The sequence below is a fragment of the Spizellomyces punctatus genome, assembly GCF_000182565.1.
Source record: "Spizellomyces punctatus DAOM BR117 chromosome Unknown supercont1.12, whole genome shotgun sequence".
NCBI lineage: Eukaryota > Fungi > Chytridiomycota > Chytridiomycetes > Spizellomycetales > Spizellomycetaceae > Spizellomyces > Spizellomyces punctatus.
The window spans coordinates 588,364-614,288 of NW_015971548.1; the positions used below are offsets into that span (position 1 = coordinate 588,364).

Genomic DNA, 25,925 nt, shown 5'->3' on the forward strand with positions numbered 1-25,925 from the left:
AAGACTCCGTAACAAGTTGCGTTTTGCCCTTCTCAACCTTTCCATCGCCAGATCGCATATACAAAAGCAGCGTGAAGTCCCCAATTTCTGTGATTCAAAGGGTGCACTCGGAGCGCTATGCGATTCTGTCGCATTTTGACGTCACTGTTCCTGTCAATTGTAGTTGACTGTGTGGTATCGGCAGGTTCTGCCCACACAACGCCGGATGGTGTTTGGTCGCCCGATGTAGCCCTTCGAGGAGTTCATCCAACCAGTAAGACCAGCTACTATGTTGAGAGTAAATGATATAATACTCACATGCAACTTGGTTATGTAAAGAGCTCGGGTTATACACAGCTACAAAAAGCACGCAATCCTTTCAGTGCCTTGATAGGTCCAAACGCATTCCTTTCTCCGCTGTCAACGACGACTATTGTGATTGTCAGGACGGATCTGATGAGCCTGGTACGAAGACAAGAACTTGAATAGCAGCATTTCGTCAGCGTACGAACTTAGTAGGTAACCCAATGCAGGAACGTCGGCCTGTAGTAATGGCACTTTCCACTGCAAGAATAAGGGGCATATTGGAGCAGATATTTTGAGTTCACGGGTGAATGATGGGGTTTGCGGTTAGTTCAATGAAGTCATTCAGCTCACTTGCTCTGCTAGTCGATCCTTGTCAAGCGCGCTCTAATCAGCCTCACTTTCAGACCCGGAATGTTGCGATGGGTCAGATGAATATTTGGGCCTAATTAATTGTCCAGACAAGTGTAAGGAAGTTGGGACGGCTTATAAGAAGCACATTGAGGAGCAGCGACGCATCTTGGCCGAGGTACTAGTTAACTGTCCTTTGCTCTTGACTGTGTGACTAACGAAAAATCGTAGGGAGAGAGGCTGGCTCGAGAATATGCTGCATATGGTGCTAAACAGCAGACAGACCGAACTACGCAAATAGCTAAGCTGGAGACGCAGATCTCGGTACTGGATGGGCGAATCAAGAAATTAGCAGGTACCGATGAAGCCAGTACCATTATCTGACGACTTATTGCTGATTTTTCTATCTAGAGATAAAGGCTGCGGCTGAGGCTTATGAGGAGAAACGTAAAGCAAAGGGTCAGACCGTTGAATCAGCTGAGCAGGAGGAAGAGTCAACCCGACTTAAGGGCAAATGCTGCCCAACGCTCGAGAAGTGTAGGGAAATGCTGGACGAACAAATTGGTCATAATCTTCTGCTAGACGAAAGAATCGAGTACCTGCAGGAGGGAGCATGGAATCTTGATAGCGTAGAGGAGGCGACCAGGGAAGACGATCATGCCGTTAGTAATGCTGTCGACGGGTGGGAAGGGTACAAACTGATGTATTACTTCTTCGACGAAGAAACTGTTGACGAAGAGCTAGACACTGCTGACGAGCAGCCAGCGAATGAGATGCCCATTACAGGGAACGATGATGAACAGCAGCCAAAGCCGAAGCCGAAGCCGGACTGCTGCACGAGACTGAAGAAATGCAAGCGGGAAGTTGATGATGAACAAGAGAAGCATCTGCACCTCCAGGATAGGCTGGAGGCACTGCTGAAAGTGTTCTACCATCTTAATGATGTGAAGGTCAAATCAAAACGAGATGATGAAGCGGTTGGGAGGGCTTATGAGAAGTTCAACGATTACAGGCTCATGTTCCGGGGTGAGAAGATACCTCCCATGCCCGATATTGAAGAATTGGATGTGCGGAAAGAAGCTTCGGAAGTACCAAGAACCACGGAAGTACCAAGAACAAAAAATGCGACAGAAGACTGTAATCGTCCAGATGCGCCGCTAGTTAGCTGCTTGCGGCAGAGACTACAAAGCTACAGCAAGTCCCTATGGAAGCAAATGTTGGCTTTGGTCCGAACCCCGACAGCAGCAGAGGAAGCCGCAATGCTACGGGTCGATCCTATCAAAGCCAAAGCAAAATTCAACTTGGCGGAAACCCAGCGTTTCGACCTCCAGGAAAAGCTCAATCACTTAAAAAAGCTCAAAGATGTAGACTTCGGACCAGCAGGCGTGTGGGAAAAGCTTTTTGAACAATGCTTTGAGTATGATGCCGCAGAGTAAGTTTATATATCTGGATGATGTTGCTGCATTTCTGCGATGACTAATTACGGAAGGGGTTTTACACAGATATAAATATTACATCTGTCTTTTGCAGAAGGCGGAACAAAAGCCTAAAAGTGGAACAGCCGGAACCAACCTCGGGTAAGACTTGATGCAGTACGTCGCGGCCTGTGGTGCGGAAGGGGCTGACACCTATTATCCAGAACCTTCACGAGATGGGGACGCCGCGATGACAAGCTGACCACCGCGGCAAATCGCTACAAATATATGATGTACGAGAACGGTGACCAGTGCTGGAATGGGCCAGCGCGCTCTGTTGAGGTAAGAACTATGAACTTGGGCAAGGCTGGTGTTCCGTGAACTATATGCCGATCAATTTCTTCTTTGTAGGTGGCTCTCGAGTGCGGTGCAGATACGAAGGTTCTTTCGGTCGTCGAAATGAGCAAGTGTGAATATACTGCGCGCCTGCGATCTCCTGCAGCTTGCGACCTTGCAATCCCAGAGCAAGAGATTGAAAAAGAGGCGGCATCGGCGGCTGCAACACAGTCGACCTCGTCCTCGAACAGAGATGAACTTTGAAGTATCACGACAGTATATCATGTACAGTACAACTACCCATGCTGAACAAGAAGGGGGGAACCCAACAGATGCCATTTTAGAAATTCTGACACATCACGACAATCTATCATCTGTCCTTTAGTCTGTAGGACGTCTGTCACAGCTCTACTCATATCTGCCTTCATAATCCGATGTAAAGGACCTCACCTTTATGCCGCTCGCTCCACTCGTAGATCTGTCCAGCATGAAAAGATGCAGGTAACGAGTGGGGTATTATATGTACCAAATCATTGTTTGGTGCCTGATAGGCAGCCAACCCTCTTCAGAAATCTGAAACATTGGAGGAGCTAGTAAGATGGACTCCACACGGAGTCGTGTCACACCGCATGCAACGTCAAAAAGTTTGTTTATTATATAAATCTTGGAACTTTGGAGGTACAAACCCATAAAAAAATGCAATCGCATCAAGGCTGAAGGTCCCACCGAGATTCGAACTCGAGTCGCAGGATTCAAAGTCCTGAGTGCTAACCACTACACCATGGAACCTTTAAGAAATTCAGTTGGAGAAGAAATATCTGATGTGTTATAACTCATCTAATCGACAGGGTTGTTCTCGTCAAAGGTGTCAGATGAGTTTCCATGATGCCAGCTAAACGGTGTGTGGCCGACGATCCTCGTGCGTCTATTGTGGCTGCCCGAGGAGGATTCCACTACTTTCACTTGGTCGGGTTGCTGTCAAGGAACCAAGGTCCTGCTGACAGTTTGGTCTTACAAAGAGTCAACGATCTTCGAACACTGTGAAGCATGCAACCTCCTCAAATCAGTCTTTCGTGGCCTGTCTGCTCACATGATGTTCTCAAATCGATCGTTAATGCGAAACTAGATGATATCGTGGAGGCAGATGTTACCAGCCCATTTGATGAATCGCATTTCCTTGAAGCACATCGACCGCCAGCGAACACCGAGTCACCCGAGCTTACACTCCAGTTTCCTGAGCGTGGTGTTGGCATTGCCGGGTTAGAAGTCCATAGCAATGCAAGATTTCTCGAGCTTTACGCAGACGAAGAGTACTGCGGCTCTTTTGAAGGATCTTCAATATCTGAAAGGTAGTTCGAAAGCAAACAGACATCCCCCACAACAGGAATTTGAATAGTAAGTGTTACATATGAGATATGCAAACAGAATAGCTTTGGAGCAACCGGTCCCGACTTGCACCCTCCGAATAAAAGTATGTGGCCAGTGCGTAACGGACGAGTTGGAATATATTAAGGCTGATGCTTTGTAGTTCTGTTCGCTTCCTCGCGACAGCAAGGACTTGTTGTGGATCAAAAAGATAACTGTAAATTGCGTTCTTTGCCCACCAACCCAACCGCCTCTAGGGGAGGCACAGGTAGCGACATCTGCACTGGGCCAGAAATTGTATCTGTCTGACGCTGATAAACTCCACAGATGAGCTTCGATATGTTGCAAGTTCGACAAATGGTGGATGCGATGAACCTTTCCATCCCTCCTTCGGCGCAAAGTCTTTTGCAATTCCTTGAACTATCGCAAATATCAAACCGCCAAGTGCTGAACCCACAGAACCTGTCCCTCCCGCGGTCGCCACACTTCCCGAGCCATCACGAATCGTTAAATGGGAATCTCAGCGTGTCGTCTCTTGCAGATAGTCTCGCCCAAATCCAATTACAAACCTTATCTCCCACCCCTTTGCCGCAGAGCGCTGAACTGAGTTCATTGCAATCAACCCGGACAGTCCGTTCAACAGACTGCCCACCTGAGTCAAGGTTTGATCTATTTCATATCATCGCTACACGATCGAATATCTTCCGCTTAATATTGCTTGGTGCTCTAGGACGCTTCTTGATCCGGCGCCTCTGGATCCATATACGCGCATCATGCAGCAGATCGACGCCAAATTTGAAGTAATGAAGAGGCATTTTGATGCACGATTTGACGCACTGGAGAATCACTTGACTCAGCTGGTTCAGATATTGAGCAATGAGAATGCGTGATGGAGGACTGATCGTTGCGATATTTGTTACGCTGACGATCTTTCACGGGTATTCCGCAGGACAGAGCGGTTGGACGACCAGCTGTGAGTTCTATGCGACAGTAAATCGAGAATTAATGCCTCCCCGCCATTGCATTACCGTGGCTGGTGGTCCCCGATTGCTACTCAGTGCTGATATCACAGCTAAAGGGCTTGATTATGTAAATAGATAAATATCTGACCTATAGAGTGACTACGCTATTGTTATAATATCGACCCAGCTCTCATATTGTCTGTTTTGTTTCGTTGACTGTATCCGTATGGGACACTGTTCGCTTGAAGAAAAGCCTCACTACAATATTGACCAAGGAGGCATGAAGTCAGACGTGGCGCACAAAATGAAAATACAGCATGACCCACATGTCTCTTTTTGCTTCCTCTGGGGTGGGACTTTCAATTTCAATCTCATAGGCTTCGCCGAACGTATACTTTTGTAGACCGTGAAATCACCCATAGTTAATCATTGGCAGTGGCCAAGCTAAACGCACACTTGTTCTGTACCACAGTAGCGTCAACCTCCACTTTCCACCTTTTCCACTCGAACACTTCTCTTAGTGTGCTATATGATCCGATAATACGGGCGTCGGACGGGTGCTTTAGCTTTGCCGCAAGCTTACCAAGGAGAGGATGGCTGTGATATGACTTATGCTCAGCATCGCCCCTCTCATCTACGCCACGTTATATTCACAGGGGGACCTACTCTTGCGACATCGACCCAAGGTCTGACGGAGATCTAAGCAATCTTTCTGCGAGCTCTGTCGATATTGAACGTTCTTCCTGAATGATAAGCGAATGTGAATAAGAGAGAGTTGTTGATATTAAAAAAAGACTCCCTTTCTATATATGTACCTCTGCTACTCGAGATATTCCGTCAGTGAGGAGAGCGTTCCCTTTGATAGTTGCAGTGAACGTAACAAGCGGTTGCTCGGTGCCATCATTTGAACCTTCATTCATTACTGAGCGATCATTGATGTCCGCCCGCCGTATTCGAAATACTGATTTGTCGCTCTGCCTATCGAAATATGTTAAGCATTCGCGACATACAGAATCCGTAAATAACTAAGGGTTACGAACAATTCAGCCCCGCAGCCATCTAAGAACCAGTTTTCTTGGCGCTCAGTGCGACAGTGTAAACCCTGAATTTTGAACAAAGCTACGACTTGCTCATAGGTCTCTCTTGATGGTAAGCGTATTTTGATCTCCACTTCCATTTTACGTGTGTACAACTGGAGCAAGCTACTGCCAACGGGAGAAGCGATCGCTGACCTCAGCAATATGTCCGAAATTCGGACACCGCGAGGTCACCAGCAAGAACTGTATTGGCTCACCGTTTCGTCAACGCAGCGTTCGCCGTGGTGTTCGGAGCGAAAGCCATGCGCTAACGAGATATTCTATCCCAGCCTTCTCGATACCTTCAGCACCTCGTCAGTCACAACACAACTTTGCAGATCACACCATTCCTGCGGTAGCGCAATGAGTGACCTTTTCAACTTGCATGAAGAGCTCGTGCATTTGCAGGAGAATAATGTACAAATAGACAATGAACTGGATATAACTAATTTATCGCCTGACTCTGTCAGTGAAAAGCTTGATGGTAGGGCAGTATGGCTCTACGTTAGATATGCCCGGTACGCTTGATATAACTAACAATTGGTGTAGAATTGGTCGAGGCTTTGCAAGGTGACCCCACGCATATCATTGTACCAGAAACCTTTGACACTACTCGCAGCTTTATTCGGTGCGTGAACCTCTGAATCCGCCTTTTCAACGAGAAGTCAATTCATTGCTGTTTTCCTCAGACACTTCGACGCGCTAAGTCTGGAGACCACCCATAAGTTCGTCGATTTGCTGCTATCCGGTATGGTCACTGTACAGCTGGAGCAGGAATTGCATGTTAGTAATGTACTACGTTATAGTGTTTGCGGATCAGATGAGAAGCGTTGAAACTGACATTGAAGAGAATGCTCAACATAACTTCGAACAAGACAAAAGTACTCTGCTGATGTACACATTTTGCTGGCATTGGCTTCTGGAAATGGCTGAAAATCGTTGGAAGAGCATCAAGAAGCAGAATGATAAGGCAGCAACTCTTACTGGAAAGCCGAAGGTTGCATGATTTATTTGATAAAAACTTCAATGTGAACGGATTATTGACGCACCATATGCTCATATCAGGGGAGAACCGCCAAGGGCAAGCGCGAAGATGCAGGTGGTTGGGATTGGGGGTCCCAAAAGCTGCATGCTTTGCAGAACGCTATGAAGCTCCTCGATCTGGATCTCAACAGGATCATCATTGCATTGTCCGATAGGGAAAGCCTTATTAAGTATGGCCAGAATACTTAGTCTAAGAAAGGGTTTGCTTGAAACTTAACCCCTACGCCAACCCCGTTTCTTAGCATGATCAACAAGTCCGTATCCCTGATTTTGGAAGATCCCGAGGCAGTTAAAGAGGATGCGATGAAGTCCTGCTGTATTGACATCTTAGCCCTTTGCGTCACGCGATACGATCGAGGAATGGGTCAAGGTGAGAAATCTCTATGCAGTTCCTCAATGAAATCCGATGATGATCAACAATTGGAACCAGGTCTTCAAACGAGAGTCGTCGATCAGTATCTCCGTGAGGAGCATTTAGCAGATTTTGTCGCCGATTGGATGCACACCTTGGTCGTCAAATACTCAGATACGACTTTGATAGAGAGCGTTTTACGGTAGGTTACGTCAATTCGGGTACAGTGGATGCTATTTTTCTCACTTATACCCTTCCTCCAAACAGACGATGTATGAACAAAGAGTTCAGCGACAAAGACTTGAAAGTTGCAAAGGCCTTTTCAAAATTCCTTGTCCGCCTCTCTGAACTTGCACCCAAGGAGGTGCTGAAACAGATGGTGCATCTGCAAGTGCATTTTGACTCAGAGGTATGAGTGTGGAATCCATGCAGACATGCCCACCACGAGCATAATTTCTCAACTATCCAAAACTTTTAGTCGTATACTATTCGTCTTGGGATGATAGAGGTGATCGGGAACCTGATCCACAATCTGTTAGCCCTGGATAGTTCTGAGAGTGCGGCGAAATCCCTACATGCATATTACGAGATTCTTCAAGAGCGCTTTCGCGATGTAAACGCATACGTGAGGGTGAAAGTGCTGCAAGTCTTGATAAAACTTACAGAGTAAGAGTATCGTTGAACCTATTGCCACGGCAGGTCCTGAACAGCATTTGATGCATTAGGCGCCGAGAAGATTCTGGTCTTACCGATATTCCCCTTGCGACGCGGCCACTTTTGATAAATCTGACAGCCGGAAGACTGCAAGATAAAGCGAGCAATGTCCGCAAAAATGCCATCAAATTGCTGACTAAATTCATCTCAACATCGCCATTCTTTGTCATCGCACAAGATGAAGGAAGGCTCTCACTCAAGTGGTTTGAGGAAAAGAAACACAATTTGGAAGAGGTTATCAAGGTTGGAAAGCTGTCTGAGATAAGCTTCATGAACCAAAATTAATCTACAATTGTAGCTGAAATTTCCTAAAGAAGAGCTTCCTGGTGTTGCGGACGACGAAGAAAAGCCGGAAGATGGCGATGAGAAAACTGGTAGTTCTGAAGATGGTGTACCTGATGAGGAAGATGTAGACAGAAGCCAAAAGGAAGACGTGCCAGGAGATGGTGCAAATGATGAACCATCTGTCGAAGAAACCGCATCATCAACTCTCATCCCCGGCGAGCAGGAACTACGCAATCTGCGAGGGTTGTTGAAGTATTATCGGGATGGCATTCGGTTCATTCGGCAGATTGAAGCGGTGGTTCCCACTATGTGCGAGCTGTTGGCTTCCAACACAAAAGGAGAAGTCATCGAGGCGATGAACTTTTTTGTAACTGCACACAGATACGAGATGGAATGCGCAACGGTAAGAAGCTTTGTGCATGTTTGAATTTCTGAGAGGTTAAACACAAGTGCTTTTCAAGATGGGTGTAAGAAAGATGGTGCATAAAGTGTGGGATAAAGACACGGGTGAATCGGAACGACTCAGCGTTAGAGACCACTTGATCAAGAGCTACTTCGCTCTGTATTTTGAGCCTCCACCATCCAGAAGAGACCCTGCCGAGGCTATCGCCGACAATCTCATAACGTGTGTACATGATGTTACTGCCATGTCAGGCATGCGTGGCTCAACCGCACATTCTCCTGTAGGTTGACGCATACCATGACTTTGGCGGAGTTGACATCTTTGGAACAGTTGCTCAGTCTCATGGTTGCAAGCAATATGGTTGACGAATCTGTGTTGCCGGTATTGTGGGGCGTCTTCGGTAATGAACGATGGAGTGATTCCGCGCCTCTTCAGATGCGTACTAATCTACCCTAAAGCTTCAAAGAAGCAGGCAGCCCAGAGACGCCGAGGAGCTATTATCATTCTAGGTATGTTAGGCAAGGCGAAAAAAGAGGTTATTGCAGAAAATCTTGAGATACTGCTCCGAGTGGGACTTGGCGAGTTTGCCAAGGTGGGTATAGATATCTGACGCTTGCGTCTGAGGTTTATTTATAACATGGGGTTTCAGAGAGATCTCCTTTTGGCCCGTTATTCTTGTGTTGCATTGCAACAGCTTGGAACCGTGAGGCGTCAGAAAGGTATATTATGGGAAAGGAAGCACATTCTCGACATTTTCTCATTTCTTATGATTTGCAGGTTCATTGTCTCCTGGTTATACACGCCTACCTGCCAACCATCCTATTTTCATGAGGCTACGAGATTTGATGATTGAACCAGCCGGGTCGTTGGAATGGTATGCTACATCCGGATCAGCGTGCAAAGGGAATAGTCCGTAAACATCACATTATTAGGTTCGGATTTGCTGAGCAAGCAATCAATGCGATCTACCTGCTGAGTGAGCACCCAGACATCACTTGCGGCGACGTTGTAAAAAACATTGCGAGTAGTGTGCTGAACTTACCGAAGTCAGTCGATTCTGATGTGGACCAGGTGGCTGCCCAGCTCTCTGAGACACTTCATATTGATGACAAAGGAGAAGACGCGGCTATGGAGTCGCAGAAGGATGATGCACTCATCGATTCGTGCGATCCTCTGGATCTAAGCAAGCTGTGCTTCGTCGTAGGCCATGTGGCCATCAAGCAAATTGTGCATCTCGAGGCGGTTGAGGCCGAATGGAAGCGGAGGAAGCACGCTGGTACATTGCGAGTTTCTCTGGTTTCGCGCTGCTTTCTCTAACATGTTCCTTTGCACAGAGGAGGCAATCAAAACTCCTCGTAAGCAGGGTGGCGATGAACTGGATCAAGTGACCGGTACAGCAGAGGACGAGTTCACCGAAGCTATTGCGCATATTCGAGAGCGGGAGCTTCTGTTCGGGGATCGCTCGTTGTTAGGCTCCTTTGGACCGCTCATTGCTTACATTTGCCTTCATAACGCAGCGTTCAATGTGAGTTTGTTTGAAGACAACGTAGCAGTCGTCATATGTGCTGAATGTGATTATTGCAGCATCCCATTCTGCAAATTATGGCCGTTCTTGCTCTGTGCAAATTCATGTGTGTCAGCTCGGACTTCTGCGACGCGCATCTGCAATTGCTATTCACAATTCTCGAGAAAGCGGAGGACCCTATCATCCGTAGCAACACTGTGATTGGTTTGGGGGATATGACCGTATGCTTCAATTCGCTGATCGATCAAAACATTTCGTACCTTTACAACCGTCTCAACGATAAAGATCTGAACGTCAAGAAGAACACATTAATGGTTCTCACTTTCTTGATCTTGAACGGAATGGTAAAAGTTAAAGGACAAATCTCCGAAATGGCAAAATGCCTACAGGACGAAGATCAGAGGATCAGCGATCTGGCCAAACTGTTCTTTACCGAGCTTTCCACCAAAGATAACGCCGTGTACAACAATCTGCCGGACATCATCAGTAATTTATCTCATCCTGAGACCGGTGTTGCTGAAGACACCTTCAAGGATATCATGAAATTCCTATTGGACTTCATTAAGAAGGTTCGTAACGCGGCTTTTAATTAACATCAGCTACATATTAACTGAAGCGATTTTTCAGGACAAACAAACAGAGAACATTGTCGAAAAGCTCTGCCTACGATTTCGCAATGCCGATGGCCCTCGTCAATGGCGGGATATATCTTTCTGTCTCTCATTGTTGTCGTTTGCTTCGGATAAGAGCGTCAAAAAACTGGTGGAGCACCTGCCCCATTTTCAAGACAAATTGCATGAACCTGTCTTGTACAAGCACTTCCAAGATATACTTGGCAAGGTAAATTTCTGAGCGAAACCTCGTAGCGTAACATGTTCATAGCTGAGACGTCTGCCAATTTAGGCCAAGAAGGTTGCCAAGCCCGAGACGAAGACTCTAATCGAGGACTTTGAAGTCAAACTTCAAGAGCTTCATGAAAAGTGCGTCGAGAATGAGCAGGCCGTGTCAGCTGCCAGCCAGGAGCAACAAAAGGCGAACAAAGGAGGAAAGGTGAAACGGGAACCAGACATGGATGGAGTATCAGATGCGCTTGATGCATTATCATTGGTAAGTGTGGCTGCCGCGAGATACTGTTAGATACTTGAAGGTCGTAGCTGAGGAATTGATTCAATAGGAAGCCAATGCCCCAAATCGAAAGCGACGGCAAAATAACGCGGCGATTGACGACGACGTCGATATCAATGACCTTTTTGATGCTTAAAATTTTGCTTCCAATCAGGAAAGTCATAATATTGTATATAATCAATATATCTTATATGTGTTCATGTAAATCAAGAGCCGTAGATATTTGCATGATCTTCCTGCTGATCACTGGATTGCATAATCACCAAGCCCAAGGGTCTGTGATATACTCTAGTAATAAGCCCGTCTCCACTTTTAACAGCTTTCTGATGACGTAACAGAAACCCTTCAGGATATTCTCCGAGACATGCTCGGGCTATTATTGTCATCATGGGGAGCAGGAAGAGGGGCTGTCGAACAGCTTGATTTCCTTAGATCATCAGATATTCACACTTTGTAGAAATTGGTTCCCAAACATGTCAACATTTATTAAGCAGGAACCTGCTAGCGATACTGGTATACTTGAGCATTCTCAGTCAACTCAGCTGCATGCGTTGCGAGCCCTTGTCGCTTTACAAGATGGTTTGACGGGGACAATGGTGGATCTCCAGCAAATCGTCCAATGGTTCCAGCAAACAACGCCTGTCTCATCTGATAGTGTCGATATCACACCTTCTGTTATTCAGGAGACGTTGGAACAACTGGCCAAAACCGGAGTTGTTCGATGCCAAACTATGGCAGTTCCGTTTGAGAGAAGGGCCAAAGTTGCAAGTGATGAGGAAAGCAAAGTGAACAAAGGGCAGAAATATATGCCCGAATACGGTTTTGCATTGAGTGAACCTATTCGCGGTAAGTTGATTGCTTATTTGAGCGGATTGGGATGTCTGGCATCTGTTTGACAGGCTAACGTCGTGACCTGTCTCAGGTCGAATCCGTGCAGCGCGGCGGAAGAAGCAAGGAGGTGAAGAGGCTGTTATTAGCATCCTTAAGGACATCCTTTGCAACACTGATCATCCTGATGCTGAAAACGGAACTGGACGACCAAAGCGGACTAGAATCAAGAAAGAGCGACCAGACTTTGAAGTTATTGTACCTGCGAAACATTCCCGTAGTCGCGGACGTCCCACCATCAAGACAGAAGCTCTTGATCAAAGCGAGCCGTTACCCAAAAAGGTCAACACACCGAGAACTGCTAAAATAACGACACCTGCCAAGAAGGCAACCACGTCAAAAAAAGTAGCATCTCCCAAAAGAACAACAATTGCAAAGAAAGCCGCAACCAAGAGGAAAGCCGAAGCTACAAAGGAAGCTGCCGATCGACCCATTAAAACCCCAACATCCGCGCGTGCTCGTCGAGCCGCAGATACACGCCTAGCATCTAGCTCAAGCTCCATGCCAAGCATTACTGGCAAACGTCGTCGAGCACCTTCACCATTACCCACACCGTCGCCGTCTCCCACCAAAAGGCCAACCAAGCGTACCAGAACGCGTGTGCCGGTTGAGAAGACCGTTAAAGCCATCAAACCGACTCCTTCGCGATCTACTCCCAGAACTGTGAAGGAGCCACGGCGAACATCGCCCAGGGGCCGCTCTGCGAAAAACACTGTGTCAGAGGAGAAGGTGTCTGAGACAACGCGGATGGACATTGACGAAGTGATTTATCAGGAGGAAGAACCAGTCAAAGAGGGATTCCGATCTTTCATTACTCAGAATTGTACCATCATGTAAAACAGGTTGTGTAAAGCGCTGAACAGCGATATACAATTGCTGTGAAATGCTAAAGAAATAATCGAGTTGCATTTTTGAAAAACCATTCTGGACGTGATCTACATTCGCCCGTTTATAGTCTCCCTGGAGCCGTAAGAACCAGCCCATTTCAAGCCTAACTCAATCCAAGGCTGTACAAGGTCCTAACACAAAATGCATTCATCATCCATTGCTAAAATTAGGACATGCAACTGTTATCTTCATCCATCTCATCCATCGTCCATCTCACGTCACCGTCAGTACACGATCAATGCCCGCCCGCTTACGTAAACGGTTTATAATCCATCTAAATCGTCGGATACCATGGCAATATCGACATTTATCGCCCATCGCAATCACATCAAAAAGAGCAGTTATCACCCCATATGACCGACTGCGCCACGCAATAAACCGCATGTCTTTGCCCTATAGGAGGGCAGCTGGCAATTATTGTTGGGAACTGCCCTCACTCTGCTTTTTGCTTCCACCACCTTCATCGCGCAACAGAAAAAAACTACAGACAATCAAGGCATCGCCGTCTTCCTTTTTTTTTAAACACTTTTAAGCACAATCCTCCCTACCTTTTACCAATGGCCCTTAAACGCATTAACAAGGTACATAAACGCTTCGTAGCTGCGCTTTTATCATTTGCAACTGGTTCCCTGTGCGTGATTTGTCTGAGAATCTTGCTGGATTCCGGCCCATGGGAGACATTGGTTGCCAGAGTCCTTGGCATTAGGTTAAGAAGCCACCCAGTTTGCGCTTCCTGATTCCGGCATTGGTTCATGTTGCGCACCAATTCTTCCAACATGAACGCGATTCCCACGATTGACCAACGCATGCATCTTATTGACCTCATTTTTCAACGCACGCAGGAATTGCAAGACCTCGGACGGGACCCCCCCTCATCCTGCAGTGCTGGACCCGTAGGGGAGGACCTTTTCGTAAGTATTGCGCCTTTCCCTCATTTCCAGTACCGTCGATTTAAGTAGAAACGTTTGTTGTACTGAAGCACTGGCAAGCGACCATCATGGGACCGGTAAGTTATGTTATTGCATATGTAAAAATTATCCTTACGATTCTGACATTCCCTTGGAAAGTCGGACAGTCCTTTTCAAGGTGGTGTATTCTTCCTTTCGATTCACTTCCCAACGGACTACCCATTCAAGCCACCGAAGGTACCCACGACGTGGTGCGCGTACAAGGTCTATCGAATTCTTATTGTTATCATTTTACTCATTAGGTGAACTTCACCACGAGAATTTATCACCCTAACATCAACAGCAATGGCAGCATATGTTTGGATATTTTGAGGGATCAATGGTCGCCAGCGCTGACAATCTCCAAAGGTATATTTTCCTATCGTCCGCTCCTTTTGCTACTGCCATGGGTTAATTCGCTTGTTGCTAGTGCTGCTATCAATCTGTTCGATGTTGACTGACCCGAACCCAGATGATCCCTTGGTGCCCGAGATTGCCCATGTTTATAAGACTGACAGAGCACGCTATGAGGCAACTGCCCGGGAATGGACTCGGAAGGTGTGTGGAACATATGGCTGTTTTGATTGAAATCAGACCGAACCTCAATAACTGACTTACTGCTTTCGTTTAGTATGCTATGTAGCACTGATTGCCATGGTTGGGTGTTGGTTGCGTGATGTATAGTAGTTGAAGAGATTTGCAACTTTTTCTTCATTATTTGCATAACATGACTACATCCGACTTCGCCTATATTTGGGAAAGTTCTTTATGCAAAGGACACTAATGAGCAGCATCGAAAGATGGATTCATGATACAAGGACTAGATTTACTGGATAGAGGCCGACAATAATGAAATAAAAAACCAATATGGCTACCCTACAGGTCCACTACAGCCGCAGATAGTCAGCAGGTTGAAACCAAGCTTGTTCAGAGCGCTAGTAAACTGAGATTTCCCCTAAATTAACCTCATATGACCTCCGTCATTCCATACAGGTCGTGTGAGGTAACTGACATAGTTTGGAAAACCCTCCGTAGGGGTTCTTAAATCAACTTCGGCAAGGGTTTCTCTTCAACAGGCTGTCAGAAGCAATAAGGGAAATGATTAGATACTGCTGAAGCTCCAAGAGAATATGGGCACTATCCTCTCTCTTCAGCTCCACAGCAACGCTCTTGCGCTCATCCTCACCTTGTCGTCAAGTTCTCGTGATTTCGACGCCTTATTTGCTCGGTACACAATGTTCACAACCATGCTCGTTGCATTGAGCCCCAACAGGACGGTGGCTCCAATCAGAAAGCCTCCAACGGCTTTATGAGCTATGTTCGCTGCGCGGGTGGCTGTTTGGGTCATTATCGTTGGATTTTGTTGGAAGCTGACATTTCGCATGAGTGGAGAAGCTGGTTGTCCTTGTTGCCATGGATGGAGATTACGTAACGCGCACCCATCTCAACTGCATTTACCACGCTCCATCTGCAGGCCCAGATGCCACCTATACAAAAAGTATACCTATTCCACCTTCAATCCATAAGAGTCTACCACACTTGCTACATCCTTGACGAGTACGCTTGGTGCCAATCTGCCTTCCACATCATAGTAGTCGCCAAAAGTCTTTTTAAGTTTGATTGGTGACGGTGCTCTTCCTCTCACCCCCTTCGCCATTCCATCTTTCTCATCTCCAAATTCAAAAGTGACCGTGTAGTTTGGAGTAAACCGCTTATAGTTTGCGCGTACTGTGATCTTCTTATCGGGTTCCTGCAGCAATCGCAGTGAGCCCCAAATACAAGATAGACGAGACAGGACCATACGCAATAAACATTTACCAGCCCCAAAGAATCCTTTTTGACACCTTGAAAGATGATATCTTTCTCAATATATGTCGCGTACAGCATCATGGCGCCGTTCAGGATGAAATACGCGACGACACACACGAGAAGGACGGGTTTGCAGTCGGGGAAAGGGACAATGTAAGAGTATGCGGATGCATATGCTGCAAAGGCACATGCGGCGTAGCCCAAAAGGAGACGGCGGTCGGTGTGCGTGTGGATCTCCTTAAACTTGTAGTCGAGGACGAGGATCTAGGTATGGTGCGTGGTAAGCTTACATGGGCCAAGTCTCTCTACTTGGCAAATACTCTATACTCACTCTTCTGACACAGTCATCTAATGTGTGCTTCAGTTCTGAGCCGTTATTGTTTGGGAGAACAATGGACGACTTTGCTGCGAAAACGTGGAACGAACGAGAGTTAACCTTGAGCAGTGTACGCTAAATGCAACAAGCGACCTACCAACTTCAGCGCAGAATGGCGATGGAGCTGGTTCGAGCAATGGCTCTGTTTCTTGTTCAGGGATGATTGTTGACATGGCTGGCCGAGAACGCCAACTAGCTGGATGTGAGCTCTCTTGTAGCGCGGCTTCTGTTGCCATAGTCAGGTACTGTGCCACATGAGGTCCTCTCCCAGCGCACGAACTTCCCGTCGAGCATACATGTGAGATCATCTCAATGGTAGACGTTGACCCGCTTCCTTGCATCCTTTCTACAGCGCAGTACAATACACAAGAAATCCTACTTCCGAAGGTATGGATGCAACGTCAGAATGTTCGCTGCGGTATGTTGGTCCGTGTGGCACATGCCCAGGGGATTTGTCAAGATGAGGCAATTCTGTGTGCGATACCATACGACCCAGAGGAACATATGCTCGATAACATAAATCAATGCATTGTAAACGATGCTGTTCAACCTGCGATTATCCCAAAGTGGCTAGGTGCTCATTGGTCACCAGAAAGCGAAAACGTCCAAGTGGATTCGTTGTGGGGACGTATCTCCGTCATGGGAGTGAGTGGAAACCCTGCGACTGCACCATTAGCGTCTGCCATTACTTTGCGTAAAATTAGCAGTGAACCGTGGGTGCCCACCAGTCTTGGTCTGGAAAAAATGCGAACAGATATGCAGATGAACTCGCCGCTGGAGTGCATAGATTTTCTGGCGGCCGTTGCAAGAGGATTGGATGGGATGATGGTAGGTAGCCGGCCGTGCGGGCTGAGCTGATCATAACTTGGAATGAGGATGACTAGCCCTAATCTGCCAAAAGGTAGGAGTACAAAACATCGTTGGGGTCCCATTGTTGGGGCGAACGGCGGTATTTCGCATCGAGCGTCTCCAAGGAGGTCATGTCGATCGCCAATCGTCTCAAACACACAGCCTATATAGTGTGTCTTTAGATAAAACACGAGTAGAGCTTTTATCCCCATTGATACGACCTCTCGATGCGCCCAAACCGCAACCTCAATTTAGCGGATACCAGGACCAAGCTGATGAGCTGGCAAGGCTTATCGGTATGCATGGCTTCAAAGGCGCCTATTTGTATTATTTTTATAAATATACGTCAATAAATGGTCTTATATTCTTCTTTTTTCCTTCTTTCTCTTGCAACTTTGTTGGCATACGTCTGACCAGACACGGCATTTTATCACAATGAGGCTCATGAACGGCTACAGATTTCTCCTGTCCGAGCGATTTTACTGGCTGGACCACCTGGGGCAGGAAAGTCCTTCTTAATTGAGTGAGTTCACTATACGTACACGCATGAACTGCGTCTGGGTTATTATTTAACCAGCGTGCATCTCAAGCCATGTTGTCACCAATCGATTGCAGGTTCCAAGCTTTTACTTTCGAGTCACAGAGAAAATCGTTGCGGATCGCTCTGCTGAACGGGACGGAATACCAGCTGCGAATTTGGTGACTCCTCTCCGCCGGTGCATCGAGAAAGCGAGATTGACTTGCCCAGCTGTTGTTGTAATAGAAGGGATGGAGATACTGAATGAAGGCAGGTATTTGCTACGATGACTGACAATTCAATTGGTATGACCAACCTTGTGATGTTACATCAGAGTTCAAACCGGCAAATCTCGATCGTAACGAAGTTGCGTCATATATAGCCAGCGAAATCAAAAGACTTGGACCGTCCTCTGGCGTTTGTGTTCTCGCATCTGCAGCTGAACCAGAGAAACTGCCAGGCATCCTGAAGCGTGGTGAAGTTGGTGCTGGGGGATTTGATAGGGTTATTGAGATTGGAGTGCCGACCAGGTGAGTCGGGAATACATTACATTGCTTGAACCCAGCCACGATTCGTCCAATTGAAGCCGCCTTCTAGAGAGCAGCGGCAAGCAATAGCTTGTGGACAGCTCGCAAATATTCCATTATTGAATGACCCGCAAGTGGAGACACAGTTTGGCAATACAGTTGTGGAGCGCTATTCTTATAAAATTAGTCAGGTGTGTAGGCTACATTCGAACAATCTGTACAGATACGGACATTGGCATTGAAATAGGTGTTTTGGAAAGCACACGGCAGGTTTCGTCGCCAAAGACCTTCACCTTCTCGTGTCGCGGGCAGTTCAGCACGCTATTTCACGCCTTGCAATGCCAAAGACACAAGAACAACCCGCTCATGAGCTTGCAGACACATTTGCAGCTCTTTCAATCACAGAGCCGTACCAGGGATCTGCATTCGGTGTAAATTGGGCTCAGGACTTTGCGTACGCTCTTAAGATTACCGGACCAGTTCGTGTGGGATTCGAGACAACGAAACCGAATGTCCGGTGGGACAGTGTGGGAGGGTGAGTATCCGATTGGCCTCCTCAATTCGAGTTATTCTGAACTTGTTTATGCATCATTATAGATACATACAGTTAAAGCAGAGACTCCGCCAGCTAGCCACCTGGCCCTTTGAACGCGCGCACGTCTACGAAAAGCTTGGAGTTCGACCTCCGGCGGGTGTTTTATTGTATGGACCCTCTGGTACGTGGCCTGATGCATAAATTGTCGTGAGCATCGTGCTTGAATTCAATATTGCTGATGCTAGGCTGTGGCAAGACAATGCTGGTACATGCGCTTGCTGCTAGTTCGCCAATGAACTTTATATCGGTGAAGGGGTAAGCATGTGATCTGATATTGGTTAATTAGACCGCTGTCAGATTAACTCCCATACGCTTTTAGGAGTAATATTTTCTCAAAATATCTTGGGGAATCCGAGGGGATGATCCGAAGGCTGTTTGCGTCAGCAAGAAGACTAGCGCCTTGTTTGTTGTTCATGGACGAAATGGAGGCGATAGGGACAAAGAGAGGTGTTCCCCACAGTTCTCAAGCACCGTAACTTGCCTTGAACTGCCCCTAACCTCTAGTTGCGCACAGAATGGAGCGATGAAGGTGGAACTGGAGTTAATGAACGTGTCCTGTCCACGTTGTTAAACGAAATGGACGGCGTGCAGGAAAGAAAGGGCGTATTAGTGGTTGCGTGTACCACTCGCCCGGACTTGATTGATGATGCCTTACTTCGACCTGGTAAGTCAAGATGGAGTATCACCTTTGTGGAGGAAGAATATTAAGTAGGTTTGGTAAAGGTCGACTCGATCATCACCTCTATATACCACTGCCAACCCGTCAAGACCGTCTTGATATTCTGGAAACTATTTCACAGACAGAACTTCAGGCAGTACTGGAGGATGATGTCAATCTGGAAGAATTAGCGGATAAGACCGAAGGTTTTACCGGCGCTGATTTAAATGTGCTTATTCGGTAGGTTCATTCGTGCACCATCATTTCAGCTGCAGTCTTTAATTCGTCTCTACCAGGGAGAGTGGTATCCAGGCCTTGCGCGTCTCCCCTACCGCAGCAACAATATCTTGGAACGACATACAAAGCGCCTTGACTTCGGTAATAACAAATGGCGACACATCAGACCCATTCGCTTCAGTAAACATCGCAGAGGACGAGGAGGCGGATGTTGGAAGCACCGGAAAGCAAGCTGGATGGTGGCGACCTAAGTGGATTGGACCTGATGAAGTGGCGAGGTTTGAAAAATTCAGGCATGGTAGGCAAGAGACTGCATAGTTAGGAAAAAAACACGAGGTTGAAGCTTCATTTTCGTGGACAATTCTGAAATTAAAATGTTTATTGCGCTTTTCCACCTGGTTTTGCTAAAGCCCCGATATTGCATAAAGACAATGTTGGAGCATGTTGGAGCTTTCATCAGTCCCTTAGCGCTTTATCTTTCTACCTAGTCGTAAGTTGCATTATTTTTGTGCCGTCAACCGTGAGGTAAGCCATAATCGTATTTTATTTGCTTACATGGATAGTGAACAGCATCAGAATGCTCCAATCCAATGTGGTTCAAATCACCTTGTCGTGGATATTTGTGTCGCGATCGAAACTGAACCTATCCCATAATCACGATGTCAGCTCGGAAAGCCAAAACTCTCAAACGTTTGTCAGCCGGATCGAGCGAACGTACTGGACCTCTACCTCTTCCTCCAGAAGTCCTGGACATTGTCTTTCAGAATCTTAACTCGCCGCAATCACTACTGGCATGCGCGCTGAGTTGCTCCGCGTTCGAAACTGGTGCAATTCGACAGTTATGGAAGGCTATCGCGCCAAAGAGCTGGGACGAAGTCTCACTAATCAGCTCCATTTTGGAGAAGTCGATGAGATCCTCTGGTACACCACAGAAGCCTTTGACTACCGCCGATGCGAGAGGACCACAAGCTACCAGCACTCAAGCGACTACATGTAGAAGAAGTAGTCTGCGATTGGCGAAAAGGGTCAAGAGGCAGATAAAAGACGCATGTGTCCTTGGAATTGAATCGATAGATACGGAAGCCGACAGAGCGGCGATCATCCTAGCGGCCATACTCTCTGAAACCCCTTCTAACTACATGCACTGGCCCCCGTCTCTTACGCTCCCAAAGAAAGTCAGAGAGCTTCTCGATGTTATACAAACGCACGGAGTAGAGAGGGTCTTTTCTGATGAGCTCTTGGAGCAGTTGGCTCCGTTTCGAGCTTCCGCTTGGCTTTCAAATAACGGGCAAACAGCTGATATTGTATCGCCTGCCCGCAAGAACTCTGCCGAGAGTCATGCGGAAGAGATGGTGGGGATGGAGTCTTGCGGGCCACTAGGTAGAAAAAGGTTGACTAGGTGGCCCTATCACCGATTTGTACACGCCCTGGATTTTGATAATTTAACTGTTCTTGGTCAACCGGTCAGTTTTACTCACATTAAGGTTTATGTCGAGTTCCTCATCCATTTCCATACTTAGTGTACAAATCCGGTTCACTCGGGCTTTTACTTTGATTTGACGTTATCCTCCTTATTTTCAAGTTGTATTGAGCTGCAAAGTATAAAGTGTGTTTCTAAGGAGGGTGTTTTCTGCCTCTAGACAGGTTGCTAACTGCTTGGCACGCACCGTCTCGTAGGATGTTTGACTTTCCCTTGGGGCCAAAAGCTGTCCAATGTATGTGATGACCTGCGATTGTCCTCATCTGTCCAATGCTGATTGTCGCGTCCATTTACACTACAATGTGGTAATGAAGGTCTCCTCTCGTCCTGTCGTAAGCTGAAATACGTGCACCTTCCGCTATGCCATTTAACCGATGACACCCTGCGGAGACTCTTGACCTATTTGGTACCTCAACTTGAACGATTGGACGTCGAACAGCCGATTTTAGACGATTCAGAAATAATGGACGACACTCTGGGCCTTCTCATCAATAGATGTAGCAGGATGAATAGCCTTGGTCTTGCTGGGTGTAGGAGGGTCAAGGAAGACACCTTGTTGAAGATAATTGAGTCCATGGATGCCCTGCGTTCGTTCGATGCTGGAGCTCTGATTATCAGTGATCAACTGCTGAAGGCTATTGCAAATAAGCATGGGCGTACTCTGGTCAATCTTTGTTTGAGAAAGACAAAGGGTCTGACATCGCACGGGTTTCAGCTCATTGCCGAAAGTTGCCCAGCATTAAGACAATTGGTGAATAATTAAAACCAAATTCGGGTACTTGCATAGTTTTCTAATCTTTTTTATCCCACCTACAGGACTTAACTGACACGTTATTCTATACGGACGATGACATCAAAATGTTTGCAAGATCTTGCCCCCTTCTCACGCACCTCCATTTAGGCGCGGACGACTTACTAATTAGTCGGATCACCGATGAATCATTGAGCGCCATTTCCTCTCTTCCCCATCTCGTTATCGTCCAGCTTCTCGGCCAGTACTGCATTTCAGATACTGGCATCTATGAGCTAGCAGCGCATGGGCGAGGTCTTGAAGAGTTCACAGTCAGCTGCGGCGATTCCGTGACAGAACGCAGCTTGGTTCCCTTGATTCGTAAAAGTGGCAAAAAACTCCGAAATATGTTTTTGTTCGAAGGATCGTACGTTACTTCCAGAGTGCTCAAAGTACTGGAAGAGTCTTGTCCTGAGCTTGAGACATTATGGATTTTTTCGTGTCCAGTAGGTGAACTGTACGCAATGTAGTCTGTGTTCCCTGCCCAGCTGCTGATCCTGGAAATCTTCTTGTGCAGCAAATCTCCAAACGTAGTCTCAAGATGTGGCTGCAACGCAATGCCAATACCAAGAATCTTCAGAAGTTCAGTCGTATTGGCTGTGACTACCGGTTTACCGAGAGGGAGAGGCGACAGCTACAAGATTTATATCACAACTTGAAGTTTGATAACTAATCCGTTTACAAGAACTTTGTTTCTGTAGCGTGTCAATTGTACATATACCTATATCCGCTATATATCACGTATGGATCTGCGCTTTGTTGTTATTACTGTTGTTGTAGCTATTGCATTCTCCGACCGTCGGCTCTCCTCAACAGCCTCCACCCCATTTACCAGCCTTGTCGGAGCTGCATACTCCCCCTGTGATGGTGTGAACGTGATAACTGTTCTGATGGTATACATCATGTGAAACAGCCAGGCGCAATACAGGGATATATCTGTAGGGGCACAAAACGAGTTCGTTCAATTGCGTCGAGTGAAGATGAGCATTGGCATTATACTTACAAAAAGTACAAAGGCCATCCAAGAGAATACTGTAGGGAAAAGCAGATATTATACCCAGTACAATGGCACCAGGAACCGCTATCGACGCTGCGAGGATCGCCTTCTTGAGCGTACCCTCAAGAAACTTGACAGCCTCGAGTCCGGTTCGTCCCGCGTTTCGAAGACTCACGTCCGCTTTCACATTCACGACCAACCGGATTACGAGCAGCGACAAGGCAGCGGCCGACACCGCAGCATACAGTCCCCATGCTGCAAACAGCCACTTGTGTATTTCCTTGGTCGGATCCAGTATTTGTTGGGCAGCAGTAGCGGCAATAATCCCCGAAAGGACAAAGGAAAATAGAGCTAATGTCCATCCTCGTACAGCTTTGTTCCACGACGCATTATATCCCATGTGAATCTGAACCACTGGTAAATAGGTTTCAGCAATACGCAGCAGCATGAACGACCCAGCGACGAGGAACAATTCGGATAGGTACACGCCATATTGGTACTTTGAGTATTCTCCCCTCGCATAATGTACAGCGTTTACGGTTGATATCACGTAGGAGACGAGCATAATAAATTGGGACGCGGTGGAAAAGTAAGCGATCGTTCTGTGACCCGGACTGAGAACCCTTCTAATGGTATGCAAAACGTTCAGCAAGCCGATAGCTAAACTGAGAGCATATAATAACATGCTAGGTATGACGGTTGTTGTGCTCACGACGAGCATATTTGGCTGGTTAAAGGAAGAACACCTTAAAGAGTGATCGTTCCATATAGAAACTGAGCGCAAACTTTAAATGCTTACGGAGAATAAGCGGGCGGCTCATTGATAACACCCCTGTTGGTAGTAAGCAGCCATTGTTTTCAGATCCTCAACAGATCCTTTCAAATCGCTCTCACTCTTCAACAGTGTTTTGACTTTTGGCAATGTCCTAAATATAGTATCCTATTGTGCCAAAGAGCTATAATTAGTTCCAACCGTACGGTAACTGCATTGACAACTTGGGCATTCCCAAAATAGTGTCCGATTTATCGAAGCACTTAGGAAAAGCTAACATTCCAGGGAAACAAAAACATGGAAGTTTCGATCTTGTCTCCCTTACGGGTTGCCACTGCGCAAGAGAAAGGTCAACATGTATCCCTCGCTTGGAGACGTGTACACTATAAATTCGTGCTGTCGCAACCGCTGTGCAAACTGTTTCATGTAACAAACTGCAGTGTGCGCGGCTGAATGATCGCGTTCAACAGTTCAGTTGAAGTTGCTCCCCGCAATCTCGAATCCGCAACTGACAGCAGTACAGAGGTATGTATGAGAAGGCGCTGTGCAGGTTTCGTTTCGAATCCGTGGATATGTGAGATATTTAATTATATTTAATGTTGCACACCCCATGTCTCATAGACTGCTCAAAGAAATCCAGCAGCACGTTGAGAAGCTTGGCAAGCGCACGCTCCTAGAGCAAGTCATCCGGCATGAGGATATATCGGTTCAACTCACAGTATTTGGCGTGGAATTGACGCAGCTAGCCGGTGATCTGCAGTTGGCGCTCGCTGTTGACGAAAGAGTGGATCGGGAGGCTCGACAAGGAGATCAAGCAACCTTCCATTTCTATTGGAGAGCCTTCTGACTGCCAATCAGAATCTGATTTTAAACGCGATCAAGGTTCATCGCAAAGAAATGCGGGAAGCTCTGCAAGCCTTGGCGAAGAAGAAGAACACGGTGGATGTGTCAGGAAAATTTGCGAATGCAGCTTACGAAGCGCTCTTGAGCGTGTCTTAACTCACGGATCGCAACGAAATCAAGGTGCACAAATGGACGCTGACGCATTACGAAATTGAGACGGGAGACTTGATCAGCGAGGGCGGTTTCGGGCGGATGTACCATGGTCTCATGGACGGGAACACAAAAATAGCGGTAAAGCAGTTGAAAGACGAGCTGGAAGACGATATGGACCGGCGAAACTTTGAACATGAGGTGAAAATCTGGTATTCTTTGCGACACCCACACATTCTGCCATTGATCGGAGCCAGCGTCACCGCTCAACCCCCTTTCATGGTATGTCCCTACATGCCGAACGGGACCCTCCGGCAATACGTTCGCACCCATCCAGAGACCAAACTGCGGCTCCTTTACGAAGTCGCCCAGGCACTCGCCTTCATGCACAAGAAGAATATCGTGCACGATGATATCAAGGCTGCCAATGCCCTCATCGACGGATCGGGTCACGTTCAGCTCGCGGATTTTGGATTTGCAGGCATACGGGCTCTCTCATCTTCCAAGGGATGCAAGGCTTATCAAAAAGGTCCGGGAACGGCACGCTGGGCCGCACCAGAACGGCTCAGAGGACATGCTTCTTCAAAGTCGAGCGACGTTTATTCCTTTGGAGTGACGATGTGGGAAGTCATCGCAGATGGCAAAGTACCTTTTGAACACGTTTTGGACAACGATACGGTCAGAGCCATTGTGCTGGACGGGATCCGTCCGGAACGTCCCAAAGGATGTGAGGTTGCCATATAGGTTCTCATGGAAAGGGCATGGCAGCAGGATCCGGCGGCAAGACCTAGTATGGCGGAAATTGTGAGTGCGCTGCAGCCATGGGCGGGGAAGACGACAATGAAGCAATTGCGTGAAGCTCCGTTGAACGTTGATTCCGGTTATCAATCATAGCCTGTTGCCATAGCAGCACCATTGACGGCGACTCAAAAGGAAGCAGTCACAAAGGCGGTGATAGCCGAGCAACCTTCTCGGATTGCGCCTCCTTCGACGGCATCAGCAGCAACTAAGAGATGCAATTTCTGTGCTGGCGCCGGCAACGTGCTGTGCCTTCCTTTCTGTCTCCCCTGTCACACGGTTGAAGACTGTTCGAGCGGTTGTTTGCGCTCCTGGATTATGTTTCGTCGGCGTCTTTACGGTAACGATGATTCCATTTGGCATATTGGTTAGCCCTCTCTTCTGCTGTATAAACGGTTGTCAAAACGAGTGCAAGAAATGCAAAGGGTCCGGCAGGCTAGCCAAATGAAGCCCAAATTCCTGGATCTAAGGGGCATTAAAGCACGATCACGAATCTGCTGTGAACCACGAGTCAACGAGTCAGCAAAGGATTCCCGGGTGAGAAACTGAATCTCCTATAAACTTTTCAT

General features: G+C 47.1%; 13 protein-coding genes and 1 non-coding gene across 14 annotated transcripts; 9 read left to right on the forward strand and 5 right to left on the reverse strand.

The window, feature by feature from the left end:
- The first annotated feature begins 25 nt into the window (after window positions 1-25).
- On the forward strand, window positions 26-2,829 carry SPPG_06603 (uncharacterized protein). The gene is made up of 9 exons (XM_016754804.1): window positions 26-253; window positions 319-444; window positions 513-608; window positions 690-811; window positions 865-988; window positions 1,045-2,065; window positions 2,136-2,210; window positions 2,273-2,390; window positions 2,460-2,829. The coding sequence occupies exons 1-9, from the start codon at window positions 118-120 to the stop codon at window positions 2,646-2,648; spliced, it is 2,007 nt and encodes a 668-aa protein (XP_016606241.1). The 5' UTR covers window positions 26-117; the 3' UTR covers window positions 2,649-2,829.
- A 272-nt stretch (window positions 2,830-3,101) lies between these two features.
- Window positions 3,102-3,173, reverse strand: SPPG_10160. The gene has a single exon. It is a non-coding gene; the product is annotated as a tRNA-Gln (tRNA).
- A 258-nt stretch (window positions 3,174-3,431) lies between these two features.
- SPPG_09391 (uncharacterized protein) lies at window positions 3,432-3,737 on the forward strand (the record flags this gene model as incomplete). The annotated part of the gene is made up of 1 exon (XM_016757554.1): window positions 3,432-3,737. One exon carries the CDS (start codon window positions 3,432-3,434, stop codon window positions 3,735-3,737), a length of 306 nt encoding a protein of 101 aa, XP_016606242.1.
- A 55-nt stretch (window positions 3,738-3,792) lies between these two features.
- On the forward strand, window positions 3,793-4,639 carry SPPG_09392 (uncharacterized protein; the record flags this gene model as incomplete). The annotated part of the gene is made up of 4 exons (XM_016757555.1): window positions 3,793-3,855; window positions 3,913-4,017; window positions 4,077-4,411; window positions 4,480-4,639. 4 exons carry the CDS (start codon window positions 3,793-3,795, stop codon window positions 4,637-4,639), a joined length of 663 nt encoding a protein of 220 aa, XP_016606243.1.
- A 161-nt stretch (window positions 4,640-4,800) lies between these two features.
- Window positions 4,801-5,893, reverse strand: SPPG_06605 (uncharacterized protein). Its single transcript, XM_016754805.1, has 6 exons — window positions 5,752-5,893; window positions 5,527-5,689; window positions 5,378-5,454; window positions 5,179-5,308; window positions 5,038-5,105; window positions 4,801-4,969 (listed from the first exon to the last, which is right to left on the reverse strand). Exons 1-6 carry the CDS (start codon window positions 5,886-5,888, stop codon window positions 4,882-4,884), a joined length of 663 nt encoding a protein of 220 aa, XP_016606244.1. The 5' UTR covers window positions 5,889-5,893; the 3' UTR covers window positions 4,801-4,881.
- A 133-nt stretch (window positions 5,894-6,026) lies between these two features.
- Window positions 6,027-11,451, forward strand: SPPG_06606 (condensin subunit YCS4). The gene is made up of 22 exons (XM_016754806.1): window positions 6,027-6,271; window positions 6,337-6,415; window positions 6,477-6,535; window positions 6,594-6,784; window positions 6,853-7,001; window positions 7,074-7,201; window positions 7,262-7,385; window positions 7,451-7,592; window positions 7,662-7,849; window positions 7,909-8,140; window positions 8,196-8,585; window positions 8,644-8,807; window positions 8,870-8,985; window positions 9,044-9,177; window positions 9,235-9,304; window positions 9,363-9,459; window positions 9,518-9,861; window positions 9,920-10,110; window positions 10,170-10,679; window positions 10,738-10,950; window positions 11,014-11,217; window positions 11,285-11,451. Exons 1-22 carry the CDS (start codon window positions 6,151-6,153, stop codon window positions 11,369-11,371), a joined length of 3,933 nt encoding a protein of 1,310 aa, XP_016606245.1. The 5' UTR covers window positions 6,027-6,150; the 3' UTR covers window positions 11,372-11,451.
- A 181-nt stretch (window positions 11,452-11,632) lies between these two features.
- SPPG_06607 (uncharacterized protein) lies at window positions 11,633-13,045 on the forward strand. Its single transcript, XM_016754807.1, has 2 exons — window positions 11,633-12,081; window positions 12,158-13,045. Exons 1-2 carry the CDS (start codon window positions 11,709-11,711, stop codon window positions 12,958-12,960), a joined length of 1,176 nt encoding a protein of 391 aa, XP_016606246.1. The 5' UTR covers window positions 11,633-11,708; the 3' UTR covers window positions 12,961-13,045.
- Window positions 13,046-13,420: 375 nt separating this feature from the next.
- Window positions 13,421-14,850, forward strand: SPPG_06608 (ubiquitin-conjugating enzyme E2-16 kDa). Its single transcript, XM_016754808.1, has 7 exons — window positions 13,421-13,592; window positions 13,854-13,922; window positions 13,991-14,017; window positions 14,079-14,156; window positions 14,222-14,327; window positions 14,389-14,516; window positions 14,590-14,850. The coding sequence occupies exons 1-7, from the start codon at window positions 13,569-13,571 to the stop codon at window positions 14,599-14,601; spliced, it is 444 nt and encodes a 147-aa protein (XP_016606247.1). The 5' UTR covers window positions 13,421-13,568; the 3' UTR covers window positions 14,602-14,850.
- On the reverse strand, window positions 14,657-15,324 carry SPPG_09393 (uncharacterized protein). Its single transcript, XM_016757556.1, has 2 exons — window positions 15,145-15,324; window positions 14,657-15,035 (listed from the first exon to the last, which is right to left on the reverse strand). Exons 1-2 carry the CDS (start codon window positions 15,304-15,306, stop codon window positions 15,000-15,002), a joined length of 198 nt encoding a protein of 65 aa, XP_016606248.1. The 5' UTR covers window positions 15,307-15,324; the 3' UTR covers window positions 14,657-14,999.
- Window positions 15,325-15,329: 5 nt separating this feature from the next.
- Window positions 15,330-16,331, reverse strand: SPPG_06609 (uncharacterized protein). The gene is made up of 4 exons (XM_016754809.1): window positions 16,241-16,331; window positions 16,099-16,172; window positions 15,777-16,031; window positions 15,330-15,708 (listed from the first exon to the last, which is right to left on the reverse strand). The coding sequence occupies exons 1-4, from the start codon at window positions 16,314-16,316 to the stop codon at window positions 15,463-15,465; spliced, it is 651 nt and encodes a 216-aa protein (XP_016606249.1). The 5' UTR covers window positions 16,317-16,331; the 3' UTR covers window positions 15,330-15,462.
- Window positions 16,332-16,439: 108 nt separating this feature from the next.
- On the forward strand, window positions 16,440-19,881 carry SPPG_06610 (uncharacterized protein). The gene is made up of 13 exons (XM_016754810.1): window positions 16,440-16,971; window positions 17,045-17,288; window positions 17,410-17,515; window positions 17,583-17,779; window positions 17,844-18,039; window positions 18,107-18,227; window positions 18,297-18,571; window positions 18,634-18,752; window positions 18,817-18,886; window positions 18,951-19,078; window positions 19,146-19,295; window positions 19,355-19,529; window positions 19,586-19,881. The coding sequence occupies exons 1-13, from the start codon at window positions 16,456-16,458 to the stop codon at window positions 19,842-19,844; spliced, it is 2,556 nt and encodes an 851-aa protein (XP_016606250.1). The 5' UTR covers window positions 16,440-16,455; the 3' UTR covers window positions 19,845-19,881.
- Window positions 19,882-20,180: 299 nt separating this feature from the next.
- SPPG_06611 (uncharacterized protein) lies at window positions 20,181-22,551 on the forward strand. Its single transcript, XM_016754811.1, has 6 exons — window positions 20,181-20,989; window positions 21,047-21,132; window positions 21,204-21,241; window positions 21,321-21,757; window positions 21,823-22,242; window positions 22,314-22,551. The coding sequence occupies exons 1-6, from the start codon at window positions 20,186-20,188 to the stop codon at window positions 22,467-22,469; spliced, it is 1,941 nt and encodes a 646-aa protein (XP_016606251.1). The 5' UTR covers window positions 20,181-20,185; the 3' UTR covers window positions 22,470-22,551.
- On the reverse strand, window positions 21,707-25,437 carry SPPG_06612 (uncharacterized protein). Its single transcript, XM_016754812.1, has 3 exons — window positions 22,800-25,437; window positions 21,898-22,732; window positions 21,707-21,824 (listed from the first exon to the last, which is right to left on the reverse strand). The coding sequence occupies exons 1-2, from the start codon at window positions 23,512-23,514 to the stop codon at window positions 22,527-22,529; spliced, it is 921 nt and encodes a 306-aa protein (XP_016606252.1). The 5' UTR covers window positions 23,515-25,437; the 3' UTR covers window positions 21,707-21,824; window positions 21,898-22,526.
- SPPG_06613 (serine/threonine protein kinase) lies at window positions 23,964-25,367 on the forward strand. The gene is made up of 2 exons (XM_016754813.1): window positions 23,964-24,090; window positions 24,187-25,367. The coding sequence occupies exon 2, from the start codon at window positions 24,661-24,663 to the stop codon at window positions 25,300-25,302; it is 642 nt and encodes a 213-aa protein (XP_016606253.1). The 5' UTR covers window positions 23,964-24,090; window positions 24,187-24,660; the 3' UTR covers window positions 25,303-25,367.
- Window positions 25,438-25,925: the final 488 nt, after the last annotated feature.